Genomic DNA, 23,574 nt, shown 5'->3' with positions numbered 1-23,574 from the left:
AGATGGAAAGAGAGGAAGGTACAGCAGCAGGGGAAGAGTGAGGGACAGGGGAAGAGTGAGGGACAGGGAAAGACCAGAAGGAACAGTGGGGGATAAAGAAATTAGTGGAATAGACAGCAAGAGTAGTGAGGGACAGAAAGTGAGAGAGGGAGGGAGGGACACTGGGGGGAAAGACAAAAGGAAGAAAGCAGGTATAGCATTTGAGAGGAAGGAACAGCAAGAACAGGAAAAGAGACAGATAAAGGAACAGGGAGGAGGCAACAGTGAGAAAGATGGGGTGAGAGACAGAGGGACAGCAAGAGAGGCAGAGAAGCACCTAGAGAAGTGGCAGGGCAGCGTGGGGAGAAAAGGCAGTGAGTGAGTTATTTGGGGCAGCAAGTGAGGCAGAGGGACAGGAAGACGGGGGTAGGGGAAAGGATGGAGTGAGAGGGGGGAAGAGAGAAAACCTGACAGTGGGAGTGAGAGAGAGGAAGATTGTGTGCCTTGGAAAGCATGCAAAGGGGGGGACAGCAGAACAGCAAACTGACAGAGACAGAGGGGGTATGCAAGAGGACAAAGACACACAAGGGTTGGGCACACAAGAGATGCATGGAAAACAAGAGAGAGGGGAAAAGCACTAGTGAGTGAAAGAGCATGCAAGAAAGAGGAAAATGCAAGAATAGGAAAACATGCAAGTGGACGTTAGCAAGAGGAAGAGATAACATGAGAGAAAAGGGTAAAGGACAAGGCAATGAAAACGCATGCAAGAGAAGCAAAGCATGTGTGAGAGAGAGCAAACTGCATGTCCAAGACAAAAAGCACATGACAGAAAGGCAAACTGCATGGCAGCAAGAGGCAAGATGTGTGTGAGTGAGAATGCATGATGTGGAGATGGGGTTAGTGTGTAATAAAGAGTGAGTGGGGAGAGGATGAGAGGGGCAGGGCACGTGGCACAAGGGAGAAGCACACCACACACAGGCACGGTGGGTAAGAGTGGCAAACCATGATGCTGAGTGAGCACGTGAGTGATGGAGAGCGGGCAGTGACAGAGATTAGGTGGGTGGGAGTTGAAGAAAGAGAGAGAAAAGGGGAACTGAGGACAAGAAAGAGGATATGGGATGAGTGGGGGGGAAGCAAGAGAGAGGCGTAGCAGGACAGGGAGAGAGAGGGAGGAGTGCCACTAGTAAAAGACAAAGCATGAGTGAGATGGAAAGTTCAAGCAAGAGAAACTGTGTGAGACAGCATATGAGAAAGACAGATAAAGAAGGGTAATCAGACACATGAGTTGAGGGGGTGAAAGACAAAGACAACAGCAAGCAAGAAAAAGCACACAAGATACAAGGAAAGCATGAAAGAGAGGCAAAATTCATGCATGAGGGAAAGCACATGAGGGAGAATGCATGCAACAGGGAGGCTGTTGAGAGACAGACACAGGGTGCACCAGAAGCAGAGGAAAAGGGCATGGGAAATTTGTGAGAATGAAAGTGTGTGAGAGAGAAGGAAAGCACCCAGGAGGAAAAGAAGGTAAGAGAGAGAGAAAGCATGCAAGAGTGGGAGGGGATGCAAGCAAGAGGGAGAAAGCACATGAGAGAGGTAAACCATGTGTGGAGAGAGGCTGAGGCAAAGTAGGTGGCAGAGGCAAGCCATGTGACAAAGAGGCAAAGGTAAGAGAGGCAAGCCATCTGAGACTTGACAGTAGGAAAGTACATGGAGAGAAGGAAAGCAATATGTGGGGAGATATGACTTAGAGAGACAGAGGAAAGGAGAGAGAAACACAGTAGGGGTGGAGGAGAGGGAAAGCGGCAAAACAACAGAAAAGCAAAGCAAGGCAGAAAAGCAAGGCAGGGATAGCAGGAAGTGGAGGGAGGAAAAGCACAAGTAGACATGCAAGCAAGAGGAAAAGTGCAATCAAAAGAGAAAAGATAATTATGTGAGAGAGGCAGGAAGCATATGGGGAGAGAGTGCAAGATAAAGATGTTAAAAGCAACAGCCTTTGTGAGAGGGAAGCACCTGAGAAAGAATAAAGGTACAAGACAGCAAAAGCACATGAGAGAGACAGCGAACAGAGATAGAGGCAAAATGAATGTAAGATGGAAAGCAATAAAAAGAGGAAGGTAAAGCATGTTTGGGAGAGAGGAATTACATGGCAGTGAGATGCAGAGCCAGAGAGAGACATGGAAATGGAATGATGGAGACGTGGCACATGAGAGAAGGAATGTAAGGGAGGCAGGGAAGGGACAGAAAGGGAGGAAGGCAAGGGGAGGGAGAGAGATGGAAAGAGCCGGAATAAGAGCTGGAATAAGAGAGAGGGTGGCAAGAGATACAGACTGGTAGCATGAGAGGAAATAAAAGCACAACTAAGAGCCTGGAAGCATGAGCAACTGGGAAATCACATCAGAGAGACGAAGTATGCTGGAGTGTGCAACAGAGGCAAAGCAAATCCTCAAAAGCAGGTAAGCATCCGGAAGAGGCGAAGTATGTGCACAAGAGAGGCAAAGCATATGCAAGAGATGAGTCACGTCAGATGAAGTGGCCAAGACAGGGTGAAACCTTGAGAGAGGGAAGGGGGGAGAGCAAGCACATCAGAGAGACAGGTGAAAGCATGACTGAGGCAATGCTGGGAAGGCAAGAGAGACAAAGAGAGGGATGCTGAGAAGTAGGACTAGCAAGCAACAGAGAGATCACAAGTGACAGAAGTATGGAAAGCGTGAGCCAGAGACTGCAAGCATGAATAAGCAAGAGGAAAAATGAATGCAAGAAGTTAGAAAAACGTGCCAGAGATGGAAAACCAGCAAGGGAGGGGAAGACATAAGAGAAAGAGCTAGAAAGTGAGAGTGAAGAGAGGAAAGTGCAGGGAAAAGTAAAACACACAAGAGAGGTGAAGCATGTGATACACATGAGAGGATCTGTGACAGGCAAAAAATGTAAGGCAACAAGGGGAAATGTGAGAGGGAAAGTGGAAGAGGAAAGTGTGTGAGAAAAAGCAGAACCAAGGAAGGTAAAAGAAACACCAAGGGACGAAATGGAAGGGTGGAAAAAGGGACAAGAGATTGAGGGAAAAAAGGGACAAGAGATTGAGAGAAAAAGAGATAAAAGAAGGCCACTAAGAAAGAAGGACAGTAAGAGACAGGAGTAGCACAAAAGGGGAAGGAAAAGCACAAGAGACAAAAGAGTTAGAGAAAGTACAAGCAGGAGAGGAAGCGACTGTGTGACACAGATAGCATGCGAAGGAGGGGGAAGAGAGGGAAAAGCAAGTGCAGGAAAAAAATGAAACATGCAAGACTCTGAAACTACAGAAAGACAAAAAGTGCATGACAGGGAAAGGGCACCTGTGAGACAGAAGGTCAAGAGAAAACAAAGCAGGTGACTGATAAATTATGCAAGAGACCTCAAAAATTATACAGAAGAAAGCAATGCCAGAAAGAGAGAGAGGGCAAGCGAGGAGAGTAGTGAGAAGAAGAGGTGAAAACAGAAGGAATAGAGAGGGTAAGCAGAAGTAAATCAAGAGGGAGAAAGAAAGAAGGGGGCAGAGGGAGAGAGAATAAGAGTGAAGGGGAAAGTAAGTGAAAGAGGTGGATAGCAAGAGTCAGAAAGAGCTAGAGCAACAAAGGGAGGAAAAATCACAAGGTACAGGAAGCATGACCAACGGAAGACTACAACCAGGAGAGATGAAAATTGCGCAATAGGGAGAAAGCATGCAAGATGAAGAAAAAAAAGAGAATGGGAAAGGGAGACACGAAAGCGAAGGCAAAAGCAAGAGGGAAACGCAAAAGGAAAGGCATGCAAGAGAGTCGAAGCACATGAGAAAAGGAAAGCATGAGAGTGTAAATGTCAGGGATAGTGAGGAGTGAGCTGTGCAATAGAGAGGGATAATGAGCCATAGACAGAAGAAAGCACAAAAGAGGGACTGAAAGCATAGATAAGGAAAGTGCCTGCAAAGAAGGAAATGTTTCAGAGAGAGAAAAGCATGCAAGCGATAGGGAAAACAAAAGACACAGAAGCAAAGTGAAAGAATGAGAGGGAGAGTGAGACAGAACAAGAAAGTGAAAAAATGGAGAAGACAGGAAAAGGCGCAGGGTAGAGGGGAGGGTGTGTTCAAGAGGGACGACAAGCAAGGGGTAGAGGGACGAGAGAAGGAAAATGCATTGGAGAGAGTAAATAAACCACTCCGAGAAGCAAATCACACAAGAGAGGCAAACGGTGTGTGAGGTGAAGCCATACAAAGGAAAGGTGTGTCAGAAAGAGGTACAGCACATGATCAAGAGCGACAGCAAAAGAAAGAGGGAGGGAAAGTATTAGGAGAGGTGGGTCAGCTGTAAGGTATGTGTGGAAGAGAGGAGAGAGCATGCAAGAGAGGGAAAAAGTGAGATAGATAGAAGAAACATGCTAGAGGGCGTGCAAGGGAGTGTGAGTGCACAAGGAAGACAAGGAAAGTCTCCCTTTGGAAAAGAGAAGCACATGCAACAGGAAAAGCTTACCAGAGAGTGGGAAAGCATGTCCAGGAGAAAGGCAAAGCACATTCAGAAGAGCAGGAAAACATATCTGAGACAAATGGAAAGCTTAGGACAGGGAAAGCAATAGAAAGAGGAAGTGAGCAAGGAAGAGTGAAATGTGAACAGCAGAGCAAGGTTACAAGCAAGGAACCACAAGCATGAGAAGGAAAGCGCATATAAGAAAAAGGAAATCTGTCAGAGATGGAATATCATGTGAGACACAGGCAAAGACAAACCAAGACAGAGGCAAAGCAAGAGAAAAGGGAAGTGTGAGAGTGGGACAGCAACAGATAGCAAGAAGTAGCACAAGACCAAGGAAAGAAAAGCTCAAGTAGAAGAGAGCACAAATGGGAAAGTGCAAGCAAAAGAGGAAAACACAAAAGCAGGAACATGTTAGAGGAAGAGAAAACACACCTGAGACAAGGAAAGCACATCCGAGAAAGCAGGGAAGTGTAGAAAGAGAAAAATACATAGGGAAGGTGAGAGCAAGAGAAAAAGAAAGCAACAGGGAGATGGGGTGAGAAAAAGTGCGGAACAGGGAAAAAACAGAAAAGAAACATGCAAGAGTGAATACTCACAAGAAAATGGAGGGAAACCAAGAGGGGCGAAGCCTGTGACAGGCAAAGTACACCAGAGAGAGGAGAAGTGTGTTTAAGATTGTGAGAAAGATGGGCATGGGGGGTGGGAAGAGAGATAGGGAGTGAGATGGAATGTACAAGGGGGTGGGGGGTGATTGAGAAAGGAAGGTGGTGGTGAGAGATTTGTGGCAGGGCAGAGTGGGATAGCAAGTGCAACAGGGGGATAGTGAGAGACTGAAAGCTTGAGTGAGACAGTGCAAGTAAGAGGGAAAAGCTGAGAGATGGAAGTGCGTGAGAGGGCAGGACACAATGTTAGACAGGGAAGCAAGAGAAAATGAGAGAGCGAAGTGTCCAAATTAACACAACAGCAGCAAAGTGTGTAAGACAAAGCAGCAAAGTGCGTATCAGAGAGTGTAAATTGTGCTCACAAGAGGCAAAGCTTGCATGCACGAGGTAAAGCATAAGCACAAGAGCCTGAAAAGTCAGGGAGAGAGGCAGGAAGCATACATGCATGCAAGAAAGGGAGAAAGGCAAAGTGCACGCACATAAGAGGCAAAGGGAGAGGCAGAGCACATGAAAGGTAAAGCACGCGTGGGAGACAAAACGTGTGCAAGAGGCAACATGCACATGATAAAGAACATGCACGAGGGAGAGAAATGCACGTGAGGGAGGAAGTGTGCAAGAGGGAAAGCACACAAGTGGAGGGAAGTGCGCACAAGAGGCAAAGATGCATAATGGGCAAAGTGACAGAATAAGATAGAGAAGAGGGGAAGTAGAAGACAAAATCACATCAGAGAGTCAGAGCACACAGGACAGGTGAAATGCCAAGAGAGGCAAAACATGCAGCATTAGGGGAGGAGGGAAAGTGTAACAGAGGGAACATACAACATAGAATCATTTAGGTTGGAAGAGACCCTTAAGTTCATCGAGTCCTAATGTTTCCTAATATCCAATCTAAATTTGATGCTATTTCTTCTCATTCTGCCACTCACTACTTGGGAAAAGACCAACATCCACCTTGCTACAACCTCCTTTCAAGTAGATGTAGGAGCCTTAAGGTTTTCCCTGAGCATCCTGTTCTCCAAACCACCCCAGGTCCCTCAGCCGTTCCTCATCACACTTGTGCTCCAGGCCCTTCACCAGCTTCATTGCCCTCCTCTGGACCCGCTCCAGCACCTCAAATTGACACAACAATTGTAGTCTCTTGTAGTAAGGGGCCCAGCACTGAGCACAGTATTTGAGGTGCAGCCTCACCAATGCAGAGTACAGGGGATGATCACTGCCCTGGCCCTCCTGGCCACACTATTGCTGATACAGGCCAAGATGCTGTTGGCTTTCTTGGCTGCCTGGGCACAAGCTGCTCATGTTCAGCTCTTGTCAGTCAGCATCCCCAGGTCCTTTTGCACTGAGCAGCTCTCCAGCCACTCTTCCCCAAGCCTGTAGCATTGCATGAGGTTGTTGTGGCCCATGCACAGGACCCAGCACTTCGCCTTCTTGAACCTCATACCATTGGCCACAGCCCATCGATCCAGCCTGTTCAGATCCCTCTGCAGAGCCTTCTATCCTCCAGCAGATCAACACTCCCACCCAACTTTGTGCTGGCCGAAAATTTACTGAGGGTTCACTCAATCCCCAAGTCCACATCACTGATAAGGATGTATATGAAGGCAGGCAAAGCACATCTAAAAGAAAGACAAAAGGCACAAAGCAAAAGGGTGTCAGAAAGAGGGAAATATGGGGGCACAGAGAAAGAGAGGAGAAGCTTGGAGGCAGCGGGACACAGATACTAACAGCGGGAGGGAAGAGAAATGAAGGGAGATAATGAAGCAGGGTGAGAGAAGAGGGAAAGCCAGTGTGAATGAGAAGGGACTCAATAAAGCTTAAAAGACAGAGGCAAAGTGCATCCAAGAGACAGGAAATAACCCAAGAAAGGGAAATTGCAAAATGCAAGGGAGGGAAAGCAGGTCCAAGACAAGCAGAAAGTAGGGTCTGTTTGGGGAAAGCTCTACAGATTGAGAGGAAGAACAGCTAGCAAGAAGGAGAAAGCACAAGTGGGAGACTGCAAGATTAAAAGAGGGAAAGTGCATGCAAGAAAGAAAAAGTTTGTCAGAGACAGGAAAGCATACAAAGGAGAGAGAATGTCAGCAGCAGAGAGTGAATGAGGGAAGGAAGTACAAGGAAGGTGAGAGAAAAAAAGGTGAGAGAGGTGAAAATGCAGGTGAGGTATTGAGCATGCAACAGAGTGGGGAAGTGCAAGTAATTTTAATTTGTGAGAATTTGAATGTGTGAGAGAGAGATGGAAAACGTGTGAGACATGGGAAAGCACGCAAGAAAGGACAAAATCTACACAGGGAAAGGAAGACAGAAAAAGGAAAAGCAAGAGACAGAAAATATGCAAGAAAAAGACATACGAGAGCAAAAGTGCAGACGAGGGAAAGAAAGCAAGAGAGAGACAAAGCCCATTCAAGTAAGAGAGGGAGAGAATCTGTCAGGAGAAGCACGCATGTGAAAGGGAGAAAGTACATGCGCAGGGAGGAGAGTGCATGTGTGAAAGGGTAAGCAGTGAGGGGGAGAGATGCATGCAAGAGGGGAACGCAAAGGAGGGGAGGAGCACACAAAAGCGTGCCAGTCAGGGGAAGAGCACAAAGGAAAAGGAAGCAGGCGTGAAGAGAGGGAGAGAGGGACATGAAAGAAGGTGGAAATACATTTGAGAAGGGGAGAAGTGCATAAGAGAAGGGGAGAAGCGTGTAAGAGAAGGTGGACGTGCAAGTGAGCAGGGGAGAAAGCACATACAAGGCAGGGAGAGTGCGTATATGAGAGTGAGAAAGCACAACAGGGAGAGGGAGAAAGTACACATGAGAGAGGGGAAAAGCATTATGTGTAATTGTGAGGGAGGAAGTGTTTGAGGAGGAAAGCACATGGAGAAGCACGAGACGAGAAGAATGCTTGCAAAGAGGCTGAAGCATAAGAGGTACAGAAGCGCATGGAAGAGAAAGAGCGAAAGTGAGGAAGCCCATGAGAGAGAGTTAAGCACCTGCAAGGAGGGGAAGTACACTTCAAAGTGGTGGGAAGCACACACATGAGAGGCTGGAAAAGCCTGCAGCATGAAAGAGATGGCGAATATCAATGCATGAGATAGGATGAAAGCGCCTCTATGGAAAGAACCATAAACCCTCAAATTAGAGCTTGGTCAGAAAAAACATTTCATAAATCTTTCCTTTCAATTCAAGACTACCCACGAAGTGACAAATGATTTAAAAATTAAAAAGCATTTCTGACATGCTTACTTAAAGTGGCCTCTACTTAAGCAAGCAGTTCTATCGATGGGAACAAATCTCACAGCAATGACAGTACACAGCATCAGTAAGACCATTTAAAAGCTGTGTGGCCAACTCTACAATGCATTTGGGTAGTAGCAAGCACACTGGACCACAAATTCTCAATTACAGTCATCAGTCATTATGAGAAAATAAGCCTCATTGGCACTGGATATGCCAATTCTACCAAAAATTAGATGACAACTTTTTAAGTTAGTTACTTGCTTACTTCTATCTACACAAAGCAAAAATAACCTAACCCAGCCCAAATCTGTGCATTTATAAATTCTGTGCACAGAACTTTCCCTAACATTTACATAGAAAGTGTTTCAGCTTCTAAAACACAGCTGCATGGCTGGTCCATGGAGCAAGAGGATGACATTTATTTTGCAAATGGCTTTGAAGGAATTTGTCATTTGTTTATAGCACAGAGGCAACTGCAGGCAATCCTACTTAGCTGGATCACTTTTCACTAAGAAAATACTTTTCAGTAGTAGAAGCCATGGCTGCCTAAAGGAAACCTCATAGGAAAAGTCAGTGCCCCACCAGCATGACAATGGAATGAATGAAGAGAGAGCACTAACAACATCCAAGAGAAATCTCCAGCCATCACTGCAATGACAGCATATCAAGAAATACCTTGAGTGAGTAAAATACTCTTCCGGCTCATAGCAATAACATTTCATTCCAGTTTTATCAAATCACTTCCAGATTTCCAGGCACATCCGCAAAAGGTAGGTACCTTCTTTTATACCTTTTTTGTTTATTTATTTAGAGAAGGGGACTACTGGCAAACACAACAGGTAACAGATACTGCCATTCTAGCAAAAGCAGCAGTATATTCTTAATTGCAAACATTTTTGAGCTTTAACTTACCAAATTAATGAAGAGAGAATGGTTGAAACCAGAATTAAAAACTACTTTGTAAAATACCAAAGGTTCAGTATTTTCAGACAGGCTATGTCAGAAAGAAAAAGGATTAATGTATTAACATTCACTGTGAATGGGGGACTCTATGAATCAAACACATCAGGTTGAAGATGGCAAAAGCTGATGTTAACTGCTGAAATTCCTTAGCTAGCATGCCTCCTGAATTCTGTTTAGATCAGCATTATAAAAGAATTCACAGCAAAACTTAAGCTTGCTGTGCCAGCATTCTAAATTAACAAGGCCATAACATAACATTAAAAGTCTGGCAACTACTAACATCCTTCTGTTGGACATAACTCCCGTTTCAATACCTGAAAGCCATTTGCTAACATGAAAGTACTGTTAAAACTATTGATAGCTAACGAAGAAAATCTAATAAGCATGCAGCCCTCTAATGCTAGGAAATGTCCACCAGTTCTTTCTGACACTTGACTCATTAAACCAATTAAAACACAGATTCCAATATGCAACAAATCTGAAAACTATCACAATGCCTAGCTAAAGAGTGGTAATGACACAACACTGTGAACATCACCCACATGACAATTTTGTTTGGGTGGGAGCTTGAAAACTGAATCCATCTGGAATGTACTGCACAGTGAGGTCACATAATATAGGTCAGATCAGCCAACAACATGGCCCTTTTCCTGGTCGAAAGGATCCCAAAATCCAAAATTCTACTTCAGATCAGAGCAATACAGTGGCCACTGTAAAAACTACCCTTTACACGAATCAGGTGCTCTCTGGAATTTATGCAAGTCACACACAGAATACTTGGTTAAGTTCAGACATCCGTTTAATCAGTACTCTCTGTCTCAAAAATAGTTTCAAGAGTTATTGCATGGTTTCCATGGAGACTGAAGCCAAAGAGTTCTTCTTTCTATTTCTGTCTGTGCAAATCCCATCACATTTAAGCTGCCAAGTTTCTCAGGAGAGCCTGAAGGACTAAAAGTGGCAGTAATACCCATGTTACTGTCTATCACAAGCCACTTAATTATTTTAGAAACATATTTACCTTTCCGTATGAGAAGAATATTTTATAGTTCCACGTGTTTGATCAGATGGAAGCAAATAGTTTAAGGAGTTACAATTGCATTTCCACAGCAAATGTATTATTTCAAAACCTACTTATCTTCTACTCCATTTTACTATATTGGCCCAAGGTACACCAGCTGCATGCAACTTATGCACTTTAACCTCACAAGGAGCCTTTTAACAACATCTCCCGTAACAACCTCCCAGACAAACTAATGCAGTTAAAGTCTAGGAAAGTGGATAATGCGGTGGACTGAAACCTGCTCAAATGACAGGCCCACAGGGCTGTGATCAGCAGGATGAAGTCCACCTGAAGGCCAGTTACTAGGGAACAGCCACAGGGCTTGACACTGGGACTGATACTCTTTAACATCTTCATTAACAAGCTGGATGATAGGGCAGAGTGACTCCTCAGCAAGTATGCACACACACTACGCAGAACTGGGAGGAGTGGTTGATAGAGTAGATGGGTCTGCTGCCACTCAGAGGCACCTCAAGAGGCTGCAGAAATCATCTAACAAGAAACTCAGTAAGTTTAACAAAGGGAGACGCCAAATTCTGCACCTGGGGAAGAATAAACCCATGAACCAGACAGGCTTGGGGCTACCTGAAAAACAGCTTGGCAGAGAAGGATATATAGGTTGTTCCTGGTGGACAATAAGTTGACTATGAGCAAGCAATGTTCCCCTGAACCAACCCAGCTGTAGTGGGAAAAGGAGAGCCAGCAGATTGAGGAAGGTGATTTTTCCTGCCTGCTGAGTAGTAGTGAGAGCACATCTGGGGTTCTGGATCCAGTTCCAGTCTCCCCAGTACAAGACAGACATGGGTGTATGAGCAAGTCCACTGAAAAGTCACAAAGATGAAGAAGAGATTGGAGCATCTGAATAAAATGAGAGAATGAGAAAGCAGGGATTGTTTAGCCTTGAGTAGAGAAGGCCCATCAAGGATCTCACCAGTGTTCATAAACATTTGATGGGCAGAAATAAGATGATGTACCCAGGCTCTTCTCAGTGTTGACCAGTGAAAGGATGAAAGGCAATGGACACAAACTGAACTATAACGAATTCCCCTTAAACATCAGAAAACGGCTGTTTTGCTGAGGGGGTTGTCATTCACTGGAATAGGTTGCCCAAGGAGACCCTGGAGTGTCCATCCTTGGAGATACTTAAAACCGGACTAACCATGGCCCTGATGAACCTGCTCTGGTTGACCTTCCTTTGGACAGGAGGGTTGGACTCCAGACTCAAGTATTCTGTGATTCCAAAAATGCAAACTGCAGAGAGATGCCCCTAAGAAGTTATGCCCCAGTGGAGCTCAGCTTCTAAAAACTCCAGCAAGAAGCTCTGGTAATCCAACCCAAATGATGCAGCTATAAATGACACGAGCTCTACTAAATGTCTGGAATAAACAAAGGCAGTTAGCAGTGAAGTCAGGCTTCTCCTGTCCAGATCAACTTTCTCAGATGCAATACCACTAAAACAGGCTGCAGGATGCTAGGGACTTTGTTAAGAATGGCACTGCTGAGCAATTCTGGATACATCCATTCAGCTAAGACTGTAGCAGGATGGCTCAGGAATCCTGATGACATCCTGTGGCAATCTAATGAGATCCATTCAGCATACTCCAAAGAAACAGGGCAGCTGGATTAGACCTTCCTATCTGGAGAGGAAGACTAGAAAGGATCTTCATCTTGCACTCAGGACCATATTTAAAAAAAAAAAAAAAAAAAAAGAGGTTGAATGTCATTGACCAAATCATATTGTTTATAAAACAGTAAATAAGAAAAATAAGAATCCTTTATGAAGAACATTCAAAAGCTTCCAGCACTTTAAAATCTCAGTCTCCTATATATTTAAGAAAACACATGAAGTAGCTGCCATCTGCAGTTTCAGCTTTGGCTTCAAGGAGTAACAACCAAGTAATTTGGGCAGCAACAACAAAACAGAAGAATAAAATAAAAAGTGTTCAGACCAAATTCTGAGCACTGTAACATACCAATTTAAGGAAGTCCCAGCACCTATAGATATTCCAGTCCAGAGTTATGTACTGTTCAATAGGGGAAACAACCTTACCAGCTGACCCAAATGAACTTTAAAATGGCTACAGACACGAGCTGCTTGATGGAATCTACTTACATAAGTGATGTGGGTATTACAGGTCACAGCTACCCACTTGAGAGCAGTTTAAACGAGCACTGTACCTGGCAACACTACTAGCTGAGCTTTTAATCTGCAAAAATTCAACCAAGAAAACATCAGAACAACAATCAACACGACTGCAGAGGCACATTATTTGAAACAATGCTAAATAAGTACAGATCCTTATAGATTTTGTTAAAGTTTTTTATTATTTTGTTAGAAGAGCTTTCAAAAAACATGCTGTATGGTATCATTTTCTCTTCATTGTATGTTAGTGTTCATCACAGTCTGCAGCCTAAGGTTTAAACAACATTAAAACTTCAGCTCTTTAAAAATATTATGGGTGGTCTTATTCTTTCCTTCTCCCTTCCCAGACAATGACTGATGCAGTTTACTCCTCTGTGCTCAGACCCCTCCAAGCACAGGCAAAAAATTCCAGTTACAAAGCACCTACAGTGTAATAACAAAGAATGGAAAGTCGGATTGCTAAAAAAACCAGACAACAACATGGGAACATGGATGTCACCAGTGAAACTGTCTAGCACTATTTTAAACAACGCATGATAAAGTTACAAAGGAATTGGAGAAAACAGCAGATTAATAGAATGTAAGTAATACCCTGGGTCATGGGTCACATATTTACTAGAAGACAAGAGGTGGGGCTTTATATAAGATATATGATAGTTCTCTACAAAGAGAGTTAAAAGAATGGAGAAAACCTGAAGAGCTTTGATACTGGGAAGATGCATTGATGGAGCAAAGCAGTAACTAAATCTAAACTGAGGAGCGTTAGAAACAGCGATTTAATACTGAGTTTGGTGTCAAGTCACCAGACAGGAAAATTCAAGAAAGGGGTTTCTGTGGTTATACAAATCCAGACATCAATATTTAATGTATTTCACATGTACTCCTCTGAAGCAAAAAAATATCAGAATGAACAGAGAACGTGACAGGTTTCAGAGGCTTTATAGATAAAGACCAGCATTTAGACAATAATAATCTGTGTAAGAGCAAAGATGACTACAAGGTAGCTGGCCTCAGACTACGAGCTAGTATTCTACAGTTTGTCTCAATCTACACTATGGAATGCATTACTAGTGCAATATAACGACCCAGCACTGGGCTGCATAACTCCACTGCGATAAAGTAGAGAGATAGGCATCTTTAGAGAGCAATGTGGTAGACAGGCAAATTGGTGAATTAAGGTGAACAGTAACTTCAACTGTTAAAGGTGCCTATTAAAATGGTGCAATGGACACAACGATTATGCAGGAATTTAGCCTATTAGAATAGGTCCTTCCTGGTTCAAAAACCTCCACTAGACTATCCAGCTTGGTCAGCTGAGGGTAAAATCTCCTTTACACTTTTGATGGATACACACATGCCAACACAAGTTCACAGTGTAGGTATAGCCCAAAACAAAAAAAGCAAACAGAGAAGAGAAACTAGAAAACAAAAAGCACTAACAGGATGAGACTGGATGATATTCTGCAGATAAAGGTAAGTCAGAGGTTTACAGAGGATGACCATGCATAAGACAAAGAGCTGTGACAAACTATATTTCTGAAGTTCCACCTGCCAAACCTGCTGCAACACTTCTGTCCCCATTAAAAAAAAAAAAAAAAAAAGTACATTTATATTCCACAGATAACACACAAGACTCTGGGATGGTAAGAACTTAGTCACTGTCAAATGTTACGTCTGTTAAAATATATCAACTTCTCTATTATAACATACCGCATCTCTCACTTTGAATGCCCTGGATGATAAGTTAAATGCAATATTAGAGTCTCCAATTGGATTTTACATGCACACTCTAAGTTATATAAGCATTTTATAATTATGTGTTCTTAAAATTCCAAATGCACTAATTAATTTTCCATTAACTCATCCACTACACAGGATACCAAAAAGTATGAATATTTTAGCTACCAATGACTGCAATAACCAGTAACATACAATAAATCTGGTTTACCAATAAAACGTATGTCACTATGCCAAACAAGGACAGACATTCAAAGAACAGCCCATTAGTTAAGTTTGAATTCTGTTCTATTACTTCAAAAAGTCCTCCTCAGGTCTCCTATTAGTAGGTTCCAAGAAGAAATGTTTTTAGGCAGCACATGCTGTTACAACAAAACATAATAAAACTGTAAGTAACTCAGCACAGCAAACTGAGAACTCATTAAGAAACAAAGTTAGTAAAACATACACTTATATTCCCAGTGCAAAACTTTTGCAGAGAAAATGAAACTGGAAGAGTGAGGTGATAATAACTCATACCAAAACAAAACAAAACAAAAAAACATGCATTTTCTTACCAGGAAACTTCCAAGGAAGAAAATTATGCAACCAACACTATTCGTCTGAAAAGGAGTACACTACATGGATGGCATTTGTATGTGTACAACGTAGAGAGGAGGATTACCTTAATACAAAACATGATTACCTGCTAACTTCAGAACTCAAGTAACACAGCAGATGAATGGCCCAAAGCAAAGGTCCTGCATATGTTGCAAATGCTGTAAGGAAGATAGCTGGTATTTCCACGTAGCTTTCTAGTCCCACAAAACCTGCTGAAATATCCACAGTAGCAATGCCATTTGAATTTCCCTGAAAACAGGAATAAAAAAGTAAAGCTTCAAATACCTTTGAAGAAACATTTAGAACACATTATAACAGTATTAATTATTGTACCACTTGAACACTTACTCTTTAAGCCACTTTACAATACAGCCATATTCTTTACATCATGATTTCAATAAAGCAGCTTACCAAACAAGAGCTTTTATTTAGGATTTACAGACCAATGAAGGCATAAACAGCACAATCTTGTACTTGTCTTATTTTGCGTGCAAATTAACATTCCTATTGGTTAATAAATTACATCCAAGAAAAGAGTTTAAAGCAAGCAGCTACACCTGCTGATTTCAGTCACAGTAATGAAATTAAAAATGCATTTTTCATCACGCATGGTTCAAACCCAAGATTTTAGGCTTGTTGCCCAAAATTATACCAGGAAATTAATATTTCCTGCCCTTAGAGACAGAAAGGCTCTAATTTAGACCTGTAGAGGAACACTACACTGCCCGCCTGCCCCATGAATCAAGTCGCTGCATGTAACCAGATTAAGGCTTACAAATTCAGAGAGGTTCCTGCTTTCCAAGATTCTGTACCACAATTGCATTGAAACAGATCAAAAGTCAGCCTAGATAGACTGAATCATCAATAAAGGAAATTTAAAATGTAGAAAGAGAAAAACAGAAGGAATATACAGTAATGGAAGTATTAAGAGCTGTCCAAGACTTGTATGTTTTACCTAGTTATCTTTTTCAGTGATTAAGACCACAAAGTAACAAAGGATAATGTAAAATTGAAAGAAGTATTTTCTATTGAAAATGCCTAAATATTCAACTTTACTCAAATACCTAAAGCAGAGAACACATCCTGTGATTAAGGCAGAATATTTCTTAGCAGGTCAAAGATAGGTTTCCTCAGACTAGTGTGAAAGCTCTCAGATATTCTTGCCATACCTGGAGAAGCTTATCGGTTCCTAACGCACTGGTATTCTAACAGCCATCAAACTCTCCTTTTCCCCCCACAGAATTCCAGACCAACACAAGAGTAAGTGCTGTTACCACCAACACCCTCACACCCAGTCTCAGCAGAGCACATAAGGAGTGGCAGCTCCCCCTTTCCCTCCAACCTGATCTCCTTTCAGCTTAGTGAGCAGTCTGAACCACCAAGATACCCCATTGAGGAAATCTTATGATCAAACACACATGTCTGGGTTGCACATAAGATCCAGAGCACACCAGGAAGTATGAAAAACAGGTAGCTTTTTCCAACTACATAAGTGACTAGCCATCAAGGACAGGAAAAACTGTGTTCCTGAAATAGCTCTAACAACTAAGGAAAAAAAGGCCATCCATGTTGACAGAACGATTCAGAGCTCATCATCAGTACTTTCCCTGTGAATCCTACCATGAAGATCTCCCCAGAATGTAAGGGGTGACAGAAGCTGTAAGAAGGCAGTAAGCTACTGATTTTATCAAGACACCCTACAGCAGAGAGATTGTGACATATGACTGTCAGACTTTCTCATTTTGACCTTCACCAGGTACCACTGTAGTGACTGGTACACTGCACCAATGTAACAAATTATTGTTACGCATTTAGTGCAATGTTCAGCAATGACAGGAGCAGAGCAAAGAATAACTGATGGTGAGCCACTAAAGAATAAGCTTATTTGTGCCCTAGTACTGTAAGCTGAGACTGGAAAAGAAAGCTGAAGAGCAAAGCTCCTCCTCAGGTTTAAGGTGTATATAATGAGGAAAAGGCAAGAGCAGAAAGGTCAAGTGCAGGCCTTTGAGAGCAGGGCAGGGTGCTGCTCCTCAACAAGTAAAAGTTTGCCAGGGACAGATAGGGAGAGAACCTACTCTCTGTTCCCCCAGTCCTTGTCCAAAGCAACAGGTCCTTCCCCCACCACATCTACTTATTTGCTCTCTTTCTTCTCTGTATAATGCATGCAGAGTAGAAAAGCTGAGACATCAGGCAATCCTGCTCATCTTATGAAGAGCTGAAAGGTCTTTTCACATTGTTTGCTCCTCCTGGACATACACATGGTTGATCCTTGGCACCTTGGCACCCCATTCCACTGCATGTTAGAAGGAGCAAGAATAAATGCAGCAACAGGGAGTGTATGTCACTGGTCCTGCACAAAGGGCAAAAAGATATACTCTCCTATGGAAGGTAGTGAGTACAGAGGTAGGAACCAGATGAAGGAATAGTGCTTTCCACCTTCTCAACTTCCTTTCACACAAAGCTCACTCCCCCCATCTTTGACTTTGTTTAATGTGATATAGCTGTGGAACAGGGAGAACAATGATGCACATACCTGAATCCATGCACTTACAACTTTGACCACGCTGTGCGTTAGAGTATCCAAACACTTCACTCTCACCAGGCTCCAAAGCTACTATTGGAAGAGCCCTGCTGAGCAGTCAGCAGTGCTTCTTCTTCACATTAGGTATCTTTCTCCAAGACTAATTCATACATTTGATCTGAATTTTAGTAGCTTGTAACTTCTAATACTCCACACAACACGCAAGTGTCAATTCAGAGTGTCTGCTTTTATTTTAAAGTATCACTCAAGTATTTCAAATGGTCTAACAGCTTATTGTGGTAAGGGCAGAAAGTGACAGAAGACAATGCACTATTGTGCATAAAAGCATTCCATGATAATCCATCATCACCTAGATCAATGAAGCACAAATATAGGAACACTGGCTAGAGAAATTATCCAGCATATCTGCTACAGTAACAAAGGAGAATCCTTCCACAGACAGTAATGAAACTATCTAAAAGCCTCTTCAAAGCTGCAATGATTTTTCTGAAAATGTTTCAGATACCACATCACTCACTGAAAATGAGCAGTATCTCAATGACTCTCACTGAACTGAGAAGTACAGAGGTGCAAGACAAAAATGACGTGCTTCTGGCTTGTTTAACAACCGATTTAGCATAGCAGACTGTTACCACACTCTTGCACATAATTTTTTGTCTTTCTAGTAACTGGAATTCTATGAACAAGCATGGAATGAGGAATTCAATTATTTGAAGCAAAAAATTTAAGGTGAAAAAAAGTGAAATAATGGGAAAAAAATAAAATGGAGACAGTTCTGGTGTCTCCATTGTTGGAGGTTTCAACACCCTGAGCAACCTGGTACGACCTCAGACTGCTCTGAGAATGGGACTGAACTGTGGTCCTCCCGAGATCCTCTCCAACATAAGTTACCCTACAATGCTTTGAAATCATAACAAGAGAAAGATATAAACCACTTTTAAATGTCACTCAGTCTATCTCTTCACCTAAAGGCAACATGAATTAGATACAAATTATTCTGAAAATGTACAAACCTATTCTGTTCTCCTCCAATAATTAAAATTACCAGAGAGTATAAGCAAGTCTTAAAGATTTTGAGACTGTATTTTCTTTTTCCTCTTCTGCAGATATACTGCTCTAAGGATGGAAACAAAACCCTGCAAGACTAATAAATACATGGAATTTTTGTTCATTTATGAGCTTTCACATGGTAACAAAAGTATTTTAAGAAATATTTACATCAACAATTTTTTTTAGGACCTGAGGTAGTTAAAAGAAACAACCAAGATACTTATTTCTATTCTAATTGTATTTGAAGGGCACATAACAATGGTAAAGATACAATATACTTCTGGCAAGTCACTGATGAGTTGTGAGATGTGGACAACACAGAGCTTAGAAGAAAGCAATCCATCATTCAAGCTTGTTGAAAAATTCATCAAGAGATTTTGAAGTTTGCAATAACATCCTGACAAATAAGTAGCATTCTGACTAAATGTGTTAATATATTTTTGACAATACTTGAGTGTTTTTAACTTTGCTTCTCTTCACTGGATTAGACACAGCAATAAATGAAGCAGAGATCCTAACTAGTAAAACAAGCCTAAAAACCGAAGTGACTGTATCCAGCTCCACATACGTAACACAGGACTTCAGCTAGTCAAGCTCTGAAAACCTCCAAGCATGAAGACTGCACAACCTATGTGAGTAACCTTTTCCACTGCTTACCATTCACAAGTCTTGCTGAAGGGCTGGAAAAATAAATTTACGTCTAGTATTCCCAAATTACAACTGTTTAATAAATTTGCCTTTTAAGTTCACATTGTCAGAAAGCAGCAAGAGCCAGCTGGTTCTGCAAGGGAAGGTAAGATGGGAAATGGGCGTGAAAACAAGGCAGGTGAGAGCAGTAAGTCAGGAGGACAGGGAGTGCTAAGTGGGATGCCCACATCACAGCTGGATCCAGAGACAGTGATCTGGCCCAGACTCAGTCCAAGGGTTACACAGCAAGTCTGTAGTGACACGATAGGTCCTACATTAGGCCAGAAAGCCCATACACCATGTCCAAGTCCAGATCAGGATCAAGAAGGTAAGAGACAAACATACCTGCTTACACATCTGTGATACAACTCAGGCTGTAAAACACATTAAAAGCAGGTCTCACAGGACAGCAGGGCCAGGCCCTTCCTTCTAGCTTTTCTCCCAACAGCTCCTCTCAGTGAAGGAGATCACCTTGAACTCCACTAAACGAAACTCCTAGACAGGAGATGTACTCACGGTCCTAGTACAGATGAAGTGTGGAATGCAAAACCAAGTGTAGGCTCAAGGCATTTGATTTCAACCCATACTTACTTTGGTTTTCTTTCTACTTCTACATAAGATCAAAATATTAGATTCCACACCCAGGCACTTCATTTGCCTCCCCCTCGTCCCCCCTTTCAACTATACCGATTAATGAAAAATAGTATTTCTTCCTGTCAACCTTGTTTACTCTGTACCTGGGATTTTCACAGCTATACTTCCATAGAGTCTTTAAAGACACTACAAGATTTTTTTGACAGAACACTGCCTCATTCATTAAATATGCCATCCTGAACAAGGCTATTTTTACTCACTATCATATTCAAAAGGCCATCACTTACATTTCACACTTAGCGAGACAGTTACTGTTTTTGTCATTACATACCCTCTTGCCAACCAAGTTTCAATAAAGGCTCAGCAACATGGGCAAGAAGTCTCATTATTCTCATGATCACACCAGGACATGTGCGAAAAGTAGTTCTCTAAATCTCTCTCATATTTCCAGATGAAAGAGTTTTAGATTTAGTTTATATTTCTCTTCTCCTGGCTCATTTAGCTAGCACAGTTTAAATATAGTACCCAGTCTCATGTAGATCAATATCAAATTTCAGTGCTTTTTCCATTTCTGTATTTCAGTCATAGACCTGCTATCATTTTTGTATGCCACATTAGATCTTTATGCCTGTCTGGAAATTAAAAATTGTGAACCCAGACAGTTTAAAAATGGTAGCTCTACCACTCAGCTCAGGCTTTAACACTTCTCTCGTAACATCCTCCCAGGCAAACTAATGCAGTCCAGGTTAGGAAAGTGGGCAGTGAGGTGGATTGAAACCTGCTCAAATGCCAGGCCCACAGGGCTCTGATCAGCAGGACAAAGTCCACCTGAAGGCCAGTCACTAGCGAACAACCACAGGGCTTGACATTGGGGCTGATACTCTTTAACATCTTCATTAATGATCTGGATGATGGGGCAGAGTGCCTCCTCAGCAAGTAGGCACACTAGGCATAACTGAACAAGCTGCTCTGTTTAATCTCAAGATCTTGAGAAAGCTCAGCAGGGATCAAATCATAGCATGTGTATGAATACCTGTTATGGGGGAGTAAAGAAAATATAGTCAGAGTCTGACCTTCTCAGTCACTCAGTAGTGACTAGTGGAAGGCTGAAGAGCAGTGCACACAAACACTTCTGTTTAAGCATCAGGAAAAGTTTTTTTGTTGCTAGGGTGCTCAAACATTGTGGCCAACTGCCCAGAGAGCCTGCAGAGCCTTTGTCCTTGTAGGTGATTAAAATTGGACTGGACACCTGACCTGGCTGACTTGTTAGATGGGGGAGTCTGCACTGAATGATCTCCAGAGGCACCTTCCAGCCTCAACTTTACTGTGATTTGGTGGTTCTTCGAAATTCTCAGCTAACTGTACCAAGAATTCACCATCACTGAAAATGCATGCTTTATGAAAACATTCAAGCCATTCTTTATTAGTCCCTTTTCCACAACCTGGATTTTCTTGCTAGCCTACCCACCATTAAACTTCTGGCAGCTACTTCTGCTTTGTACCTCAGTACTGAGAGGCCCTGCCTTCAGCCTCTTGACAGCCCCACTAAAGGCTGCTCTCAGAATGCCATCATCAGAGCTGACTTGCCTAAACAGAAACATTCAAGCCATGCAAAAGCCATTCAACCAAGAAGTGTTACCTCCTCTGAGCAGGAAAACTGGATAGGAAGGGATGAAACGTGATGATCTTAACCCCATCAGCAATTCCCTGTCCTCACACGTACTCTCAGAACAAAGTCAAGCCTATGCTCAGTCAGTACTAACAGGATCAGAAACGGAGTAGGGAAGTACCCTAAACTTAACTTCACCTTTAACATCCTCAGCCACGCCCCAAAAGTAAAGCCAACACAGGTCCCGTCTTGAAATTTTGCAACAAATCAGAAATCCTCTCCTCCTAAACCATAAACAACCTGATTCCCAGTTTAACAAATGCCCTCCTTAAACAGTCTGCTACAATAAGTTTCCAGGGTTATTAGAAGTGGAGAGAACCTCTCCAGCTTCAATGCTAAGGAAAGTCTGTGGAATTGCAACCTTATTTGCAACGCAGAGAACAATGTTATTGAAATTAGTAAGGCTCCTCAGGAAAGAAGATACCATTTGATGCAATAAGAATGGCAATCAATTCTGATTCTCATAAGAGACATTACCTTGTCACAGAACTTCCCTTCAGTCTTAAACTGTATGTAGACCTATCGTGATGCTACCAAGGGTTTTGTAAGCCTCAAGAATCAGGGACAAAAGACATCTGCCCTTTACTGGTATTAATCAACTCAGCTGAAATTCTTAAATTTATTATTACCAGAACAGTACTAAGGAGGCCCACTAACAGACCAAATCACCCCCGGTATAGGTATCTGATATTTTTAACACTTTTGGAAATCTGAATTGAGGATAAGTTATCTTTCCCTGATTCTGAAAACCAAACATTAATAATACAATTAGAAACTAAACCCTTCTGAAAACTCAGTAAACTCTTCCACTCTGAGATTTAGTTGGCATTTTACTCACAATGAACAATGTTTCTTTCGAAAACTATTCTCACTCCCACCCCTGTAGCAGAGAGAGTATTCAGCTTACCTGAAAATAGAAGAAAGCTTGGCCAAACCAGTAGTGCATGATAGTAATCTGTGCTGCATCAAATTTCAAAGGTCTCCAGATGTATTTTGTCATCATTGTCTGAATCAACAGACAAAACACCAAGACTGGTAAATTGTGAGGTCTAAATAGAAGGGCTGCTAGTAGAACCAATCCACTATACACTTCCCATAATCCTGTACTCTTCACGCTGGAGTCTGAAGAAATAACCTGTGACTTTAGCAAATCTTTGGTGCCAGTGAAGACTATGCCAAGAACAAAGACATAAACAAAACGAGCTTCAGTAATCCCCCTAAAGAGAAGCGCGGGAAAAAAAAAAAAGTAATAATAATAATAATAAATAACTAAAACAGAAATATTAGCTATTTACTAACGTTTATTTCACAGGTCGGAAAGTATTTCAAAAGAGGTGCAGACGAATGCAGTTCTGCCAAACAGGTTAAATTCTAAGGCTAGTACTGGTCAATTTCATAAGAGAGCTTTCTCAAATACAAAACTCTAAAAATAGTTTGTAATTAAATTGCAACACATCCAAATGAACTTCAGCAAAGAAAGCAGCTTGTGCTAAAAAACTAACCTATAAAATAAAATATCATATTAATGTAACATATGTCAGCTAATGTAGCAAAAATAAATTTATGTTATTACTATTCAAAGTCTAGCTCCATAAATATATTCGTATACATATGTCATTTATACAGCATAATGAATTTCCCCAAAAATACTTCTTAGAGTGATATGGAAACTTTATTTCAGGAATTAAAGTTAATTATGAATTACTATTCCCTTTAAGCTGCTCAGTCATTTTTCACTTAACATTCACACAAACATACGCTCCTTTTTAGCCAACCAAAAAGATAGTGATAGTATTTGAAGATCCTTTTTTCACTCTGAAATTTCTGCATAATTCGGACATCTTTTCACCTCACACAGCTGCACAGATATACAGACATGCTGGTTTACACTAGCACATTTTTTCCTTGTAACTGTACACATTTTTCAAATCCCTAAGCAATCCCATTACAAAAAATTTGAATGTTTTAAGTTGTAATTAGCACCTATTGCTATGTTCATTGCACGTATAAATTCATTGGCCTCTTCATGTCCAGTGAAAGTTGGCTTCTGAAAAAAACACAGCATCTTGTCCAAAAGAGCAGACAAGGACAAAGACCAGTAAGCTTAAAAACTGTGACCTGCTATTCTAGCAATACAAGGCCAAAGGAACAAAGAAAGTTACAGCAGATATCCATCAGAATGCACTGATATTCTTATG

General features: G+C 41.9%; 1 protein-coding gene across 1 annotated transcript in view; it reads right to left on the bottom strand.

The window, feature by feature from the left end:
• PIGG (phosphatidylinositol glycan anchor biosynthesis, class G) overlaps positions 1-23,574 on the bottom strand; it is a 79,214-nt gene that overhangs the window by 15,073 nt on the left and 40,567 nt on the right. Inside the window, 2 exon segments of the mRNA XM_010011932.1 lie at positions 14,920-15,083; positions 22,284-22,593. Coding sequence (XP_010010234.1) covers positions 14,920-15,083; positions 22,284-22,593 — 474 coding nt within the window.

The sequence above is a fragment of the Nestor notabilis genome, unplaced genomic scaffold, assembly GCF_000696875.1.
Source record: "Nestor notabilis isolate BGI_N333 unplaced genomic scaffold, ASM69687v1 scaffold1503, whole genome shotgun sequence".
NCBI lineage: Eukaryota > Metazoa > Chordata > Aves > Psittaciformes > Psittacidae > Nestor > Nestor notabilis.
Note: the sequence above shows the minus strand (reverse complement) of the source record. Positions and strands in the feature narration are given on the sequence as shown.